Genomic DNA, 7,606 nt, shown 5'->3' on the forward strand with positions numbered 1-7,606 from the left:
AATTTTTTTTTTTCCTGTTTATGTTACCGTTTTGTTTTTGTTTTTCTAATTGTATAACACTTTGGTTCAACATTAGTTGCTTTATAAATAAACTTGACTTTAGGACCCCAAGGGATTCCACTGTTTCAAATTCCTTTTAATGAAGTTAAATTAATGAAGTGAAGTGAAGTGAAGTGACATGTGGCCAAGTGTGGTGACCCATACTCACCCAAGTGCACGCACACACACACCCCCACCCACACACACACCCCCACCCACACCCCCCCGGAGCAGTGGGCAGCCAACACTCAAAAAAAAAAAAGATTTTTTTGATGCTGTTCACTTTATTTGAACAACTTATTTTGATTCAACACCATTGTATTAGGTTTCTGGTTTAAATTTAATTGCTTCATGTTAAATTGACTTGAAACGATTACTTTTTGACTTAACTTGATGTTTTCATATTAAAATAACATGTTTCAATCGAGTAAACTCAACCAGGACTCAATCAAACAGGACTTTCACTTCCCATCACACTTTGCAAAGGGGCTGAGCTGGGAGAGTAAATGTTGAAATAATTTGTTATTTTAAGCAGTTTTTAGCAACATGAGAATTTTTTTTTAATGTTTACTGTTCTATTATGTTGGTATTTAAAAGTTTCTGTTATGTTAATAGTTTTGGGGTTACCATTGTGGTGAGGTATAGAACATGTGCTTGGGTTGAGGACCTGCTAACAACAATTAAAGTCATTTTAATAATAAAAACAACTATTTTGGGCATGCCATAGATGGAATAAAACCATCTTCTGGCTAACACCTAACAATAAGAGTCTTTACAGAGTAAAGATTTTGTAAAAGTTGTGAAAATTGTTCTTGAACGCATCCACTAAATAAACTAATCAATTAAATGGGAGTTTTAGAATAATTAAATGTAATGGTTTTGGACAAAATTAAGAATGTTAACCTGATTCAACTAAATGGCATTGAGTTAAAATTATGTAATAAATTTAAGTTAACTGAAATAAATAATGTTAATTAAATGGAAAATCCAACGTATCATTTTTTGGAATGAATGCTGCGGCACCTGGGGAGCAGTTGGGGGTACGGTGCTCAAGGGTCTCACCTCAGTCGTGGTATTGAGAGCGCTGGACATTCACTCCCCTCACCGACAATCCCTGCCGGACCTGAGACTCGAACCCATGACCTTTGGGTTACAAGTCCGACTCTATCCATTAGGCCACGACTGCCCCAGGCTGTCTCTCAAGCGCCTGATTACAATTCCTGCAAAATCATGTTATGGTAAATACTGCTTCAACTACATTATAATGATCATTTATGTCTGTCTTCACTTAATACGCTACTATTAACATTAGGCTATTTATTAATTAACAATTAATCAACTGTAAGAAATTATGTTCAATTGGTTTTATTATGCACTAATGTGTTTTCGTACGCATTATAGTAGAACATAGTTCGTATATGCTTATGACAATCATTAGCCGACAGTTTGGGGAGACCTGATTTTGAGAGAGGACCGGATTTGTCATGACACAGAATCATTTGTTTGGGAATCGAATTACACTGAAATTCCTGAAGGAATGACTCCAAGTCGGTTATTTTGAATGTATCATAAACATAAATTGTGGTCTGTAGAAGCACATTTCCACCATTAACTGTATTTCCGATTTTTTTCACAAAAGGATTTCGATCAATACTCAACATGAAATTACAATAACAATACTTTTACAGCATTTACGACTGCTAAAGTTGTATATCTAACATGAACAAACATGATTCAACTGTGAACAACAGTATAAAGTGGCATTAATCAATATAACTTATGTAACTGACCACTGCTTGATTGCATTTCTCAATATTGTAAAGACAGAAAACTGGGTAATTTGTCCTTCCTGTGACATAGGATGAATGTCCTGAAAGCAAATTCCACTGTTGATAAAGACTCTATTTAGAGTGAACCAAGTAAACACTGCTGACACTTCTTTCCTTAGCACTTGATTTATTCAAACAATGCCAAAGCCAGTCTCACAGAGACTACTTTGAATTACACATAATGCAATAAATAGACCAAACAAGATGTTTACCAACATATTGATACAAAAACAATAAGTTCAACACTTCAATAGTGCAATATAAACAGGTTATGAAAGTTGGGATTCTTGCATTGTGGTTATTAGACAGTCGTTGAGGGGACTTTGAGGTTGCGATGCCCCGGCGACGAGTTGAAATGTTGTGCAAAATCCATTTCCTGTTGTTTACATGGATCAATCCAACTGGGAAACTCCACTTCATAGGAAAACTGCAGGGAAAAAAAGCTCCTGAGAGATCCATGGGTTTGAACGAGCAACATGCATTCATATCACCTGCATATGAAACGCGTGGGAAATTCTCAGGAACTCTCGGCGAGTCCGTGCGCGCTCATTCCAAGCACCTGAAGGATCTACCGCACTCCCACGATGCATTGCGAGTCATTCCCAGCCCTGAGTGAGAGGTTCTTAGCACCGTCTAACACCCCAGAACAAATATACAGCGCCCCCTTCAGGATGGGAGAGCGTCTCAACACTATAAAGTGCACTCGAACAGCTACGCATCTCTTTTACAAGCAATCTCTTGAACATATTTATAAGAACACACACACACACACACACACACACACACACACACAAATCATGCATATTTTGGACCATGTCGTTTTCGTCAAGTATCGTAATTAGAGTCCTGAACGGAAATGCTCTTTTTGGATTCGCGCATACATGCGAGCACTCGTTTTTTTTTTGTGCCATAATTTGGACATTAGAAGCATCTGGTTGAGATGCATCAAACGTCACAATACAATACAATCTTTTTTTTTTTTTTTTTCCTCTTTTTAAATTGTTCAGATTACGAAGAGACCAACGTTTCACGGACTACTTCATCTCTTTAAAGTATAAAAGGTGAAACAAACAAAAGAAAAGCGTTAAATACCTGATGTGAGCATTTTCTGTGCATAGACTATACATACAGTAATACTAAGGGTCAGCTAGCTAGATTTTTCTTTTTATCGTTAAACCAAAGTTAGGTTTAATATCGCAAACCCCTTCTATGAACAAAAAAAACAAAACAAAAACGGACAACTAGAGGAAGAATGAAGCCGAAAGATGCAACCTGTCGCGCAACAAGACAGGATACAAGCGATCAAAAATACAAGGATTTTGGGAGGAAAATGGACAAAGTCATTGGCGATATTTTTTTAAAACAGTGGTCAAATGAAATGCAGTGGCGAACAACAGATGAAATGCTTTCCCACGGAAGAACCTGCAGTTAGCTTGTTGTTGTTTTTTTTTTTTTTCACACTCCGAGACAAACCGGTTGTCTTTGGTAGTTTAGGGCGAGTCGCTGATGGAAACTGCGAGTTCACACATGCCTGGGTGTCATCAAAACCACCAGCTTTGGTTCTTTACTTGGCAAAGACGCAGAGTTTGGAACTGGGTAGCCAGCGTATGTGCAAATAAAGGTCCTTCCCAGCATTCCCTGCAGGCTTTTTGGTGTGTCTTCCAAAGTTCAGATGAAAATGTATGGACTCTTATGTTTCTTTGTACCTGAAAACACACACAAAAAAAACCCCAATCTGATTATCTGACGCTTTTGGATTTGCACATGAAAGAACGTCAAATATGTAAGCAGAGTATTTACCCGCTTTGTAAAGTGAATTCGGGAAGGGCTCCGAGAGACGTCAGCTGCTCTTCTAAGGCCACGATACGCAGGCCGATATAGCCAGAGGACAACAAGAGAAGAAACACCCTGCCAAAGAAAAGACACATTTCATACAGTTAATGATCCCGTCGTACAGTTTAAGGTATGTGGCAGAACCAAAACAAACCCATCAGGCCCTGAGGGCATCTCATATTACACTAAAATCCAAAACCACATTCCTGCTCTGCTGCATACCGGCATGATGAGACTAGCTCGCCCAGTAACTGCTTTTGTTCATGCGGAGATAAATCCCGTCAGTGAAGTATCACTATATTATCTCATGTAATACGACTGAACATGTCGGATAAAACGATATCGGTATTTCAGACTGGAATAATGCTGTTGTTGTTGACATATAGGTTAAAAATGTTTAAAGCAAGTAATAAAACAGTAAAAGTGTTTTTAATTAGTCGAGGTATGGTGTCCACACAGTTTTTCACTAAATGAACAGAAGATTTAAATTGAAATTAAAACAGCGCACCAAAACGACAAAAAGTAACCGCCATTTTGTTTTTAGTGAATATTTCATAAATATTTTTTAGTAAGTATTTCTATAACTTCTTATAAGAAAGTAGTTAGTAATAAATACTGTATAGATTTTCTAAATTTAGTAAATATTTATATAACAATTTAATCAATTATTTAAAAAAAATATTCTCTTTTTTTTTTTTTTTTTTTAAGAAATGCTTGTACAAGTGATTATTTTAGCAAATATTTGTATAAATATTTTTAAGGAAATGTTTATATAACTTTTCTAAATCATTAGGAAGTGTATAACTGTTAACTTTTTGATAAATCATTTGTACATTTTAAAAAAAAACTATTTTCTGAATGTTACTAAATATTGAATGAATCTAAATTATAAATAGTAAATATTTGTAAATGTAGTATAAAATAGTTTTAGTGTATACATTGTCTAAATTATTTAATAAATATTTGTATAACTTTATAAATTTAGTAAATATTTGTATAACTGATAATTTTTTAAATATTTATATTTTTACTTTTTTGAAATACTTTTATAAATGTTATTAATATATATATATATATATATATATATATATATAAACTTTATAAATATTTTACAAATTATTTGTAGGAAATATTTTTATAATTTTTTTTAGGAAATACTGTATGAATTTAATTCTTTTGTAAATATGTGTAAATATTTTATAATTCACTTTAAGCAAATATTTGTATGAATAATTTTAGAAAAAAATATTTTAAAATTAAATTTTCTTTTAATAAATATTTGTATAACTATTTCTAAATTTTGTAAATATTTTTATAACTAATTGATCAATGTCTTTTTAAAATATTCATATACATTATTTACTTTTATAAATACTTGTATAAATATTACACAAATTATATGTAGGAAATATTTTTATAAATATTTTTAGGAGATATCTGCATAACTTTTCTAAGTGACTTTCTGAAATATAATATGAATTTAAATTCATTAGTAAATCATTTTAATCAAATATTTGTATGAATCATTTTAGTAATTTCTATAGCTATTTTATAAATAAATTTAGTAAATTATTTTTTTTTAAATCCTGTATACATTTTCTAAATTTAAATTAGTAAAAAATAAATAAATGTACTTTTTTTTTTTTTTTTTAGAAATCCTTGTGTAAATGTTGTGTAGTAACTGTCTGTGTAAGTGTTTGGGAGGTGAAGTGTGCGGGACTCACAGAATCAGGTAGACGAGGAGCAGCGTGTTGAGGTTACTGACTTCCCTCTGGATCAGGAGAGATCGAGCCCTTTCCGTCACGTTCCAAACCCACGAACTCCCTGCGGTGACAGGAAGCAGAATCCCCGTTAGCCAATCAAAGTCATAAACATATCACTCAGAGTCACGAACATGATGTTGGTCGTACCCGTGTGCTCTTCGGTGGAGCTGTGGTCTCGCTCCTGCAGTGATCTCCTCGTGCTCGGGTTTGATCCAGCAGCAGTGTTTTCTGAAACACACAAGCACACACACTACTTTAACACACTCGTCCTGTCGTCATTCGGCGGTGGGATCTGCAGGCGCGGCCGGTTTGAACAAACCTCGTGTGAGTCTGGAGGCAGGAAGCTCCGGCTGAGGAGAAACTCGTCCCCCGTCCACCTCGAAAGAGTCATCCAGACTCGACTGACTCGAGTTCTGCTGCCGGAGAAACACGTTCTTTTACAAAATGTAAATATAATATTTTACAAATATATATGTAAATTATTTGATGAAATATTTCTATACCATTTTATAAAAGGAAAATGTATACAATATTTTCTAAAACTAAATTTAGTAAATAATTGTAGAATTATATATATTACCACGAGTTTGGGCTGATCGAAGCTGTTCTCGGCCGAGGAGAAGAAAGGGCTGCTGTTGGCACTTCCGTCCTGAGGAACGAGAGCGTCGTTACGGCAACGGTCAATACGAGCACATGTGATCAGTGACATCATCAGAGTCAAACACTCACCTCCAGCTGAGGACAGACGGAGCGCAGGAGCTTGTAACACCCTTCTCTGTTCCGCAGAGACACGAACAAATACTGCAACACACACACACGACTTCATTTAATACATGTATAACAGCAAAAATTCATTAAATAAAAAGAATGTCAGAATGAATGGATTTCATATTTCACTTATTAAATAAACTTATTAATTAAAAATAACTTAATTAAAATAAATGTACGCACTGTTGTTACATTTTTATTAATCAGCATTAATCAGTATGTCACAAAAAAAAATACTGTAAAACGATTTTTTCAAAATAATTAAATTAACTATTTTTTAATAATTTGCATTATTCAGTACATTTCATAAAAAAAAAAAAAAAAAGTTACTAATACATTGTTATTAATTAAAGAATTTTTCACTGCTGGAATACGTTTATTAATTAAATTTAAGTTAGCATTAATCAGTACATTTTCCTAAAAAAAAATTACTGTAATGCGTTTTTATTCTTTTATCAATGATTTTTTAAATTAATTCCTTATTTTTGACTCATTAATCAGTATGTTTTTCCACGAAAAAATTACTGGAATACATTTAATTAGCAATTAATCAATATATTTCACAAAAAAAAAAAAAAAAAAACACTAATACATTTATTAATTAAATTATTTTTTAAGTTAGCATTAATCAGTACATTTTATTAAAGAAATTACTGTAATGCGTTTTTATTAATTCATTCTTTTATCAATTAATTAGTTTTCAATTTTTTTATTTTTATTAATTAAATCTTTTTTCTTACCCCTTTCTTAATTAGCATTAATCAGTTCGTGTTTCACCTACATTACTGGAATACATTTAATTAAATTCATTTTTTTAATTATCAATCAATCAGTATATTTCACTGGGGGGAAAAAAAAAAAAATGGATACTGTAATACATTTATTGATTACATTTTTTTTTTTTTAAATTAGCATTAATCAGTACATTTTACTAAAGAAATTACTGTAATGCATTTTCATTAATTAATTTTTATTTTATTAATTAATTCCTTATTTTAATTAGCATTAATCAGTATGTGTTTCACCCCATAAAATTACTGGAATACATTTAATTAAAAATTAACTGTATTAATTAGCAGTTAATCAGTATATTTCACTAACAAATAAAATAAAAATGTTTTCTATTATGTTCAGAATTCAGTAACTTCTTCAAGCTAATGTTCCTCTACAGAGTGTTTGACCCGTGTGCTCCTGACAGGAACTGACCTTCTCCCCGTCGGCCGTCCGGACAGAGATGGCGTTGGGCACGAGCAGCGCGGTGTTCTGCTTCTTCAGGGCGCTCACACTGGCCACGGGAACGATCACCTGCGACACACACGTGATCGGCTGTTAGACCGACTTCTCCAGACCGTATGGCGGCTGTGAGAAGATGGA

At 33.4% G+C, this 7,606-nt stretch overlaps 1 protein-coding gene across 7 annotated transcripts in view; it reads right to left on the reverse strand.

Annotated features, from left to right (window-relative positions):
* Positions 1 to 1,975: 1,975 nt before the first annotated feature.
* The window catches only part of si:zfos-943e10.1 (GRAM domain-containing protein 2B), a 15,872-nt gene continuing 10,241 nt past the window's right edge, over positions 1,976 to 7,606 (reverse strand). For 3 of the 7 annotated variants that reach the window (XM_051910041.1, XM_051910043.1, XM_051910044.1), the window contains exons 6-13: positions 7,439 to 7,537; positions 6,194 to 6,265; positions 6,045 to 6,113; positions 5,784 to 5,898; positions 5,612 to 5,692; positions 5,426 to 5,525; positions 3,669 to 3,776; positions 1,976 to 3,574 (exon numbers count right to left, since the gene is read on the reverse strand). In XM_051910041.1, the coding sequence (XP_051766001.1) occupies positions 3,559 to 3,574; positions 3,669 to 3,776; positions 5,426 to 5,525; positions 5,612 to 5,692; positions 5,784 to 5,898; positions 6,045 to 6,113; positions 6,194 to 6,265; positions 7,439 to 7,537 (660 nt within the window). In that variant the 3' untranslated portion in view covers positions 1,976 to 3,558. The remainder of the gene's footprint in view (positions 3,575 to 3,668; positions 3,777 to 5,425; positions 5,526 to 5,611; positions 5,693 to 5,783; positions 5,899 to 6,044; positions 6,114 to 6,193; positions 6,266 to 7,438; positions 7,538 to 7,606) is intronic. The other 4 variants (XM_051910042.1, XM_051910045.1, XM_051910040.1 and 1 more) reach the window with 2 other exon arrangements.

The sequence above is a fragment of the Ctenopharyngodon idella genome, chromosome 10 (assembly GCF_019924925.1).
Source record: "Ctenopharyngodon idella isolate HZGC_01 chromosome 10, HZGC01, whole genome shotgun sequence".
Taxonomy (NCBI): domain Eukaryota; kingdom Metazoa; phylum Chordata; class Actinopteri; order Cypriniformes; family Xenocyprididae; genus Ctenopharyngodon; species Ctenopharyngodon idella.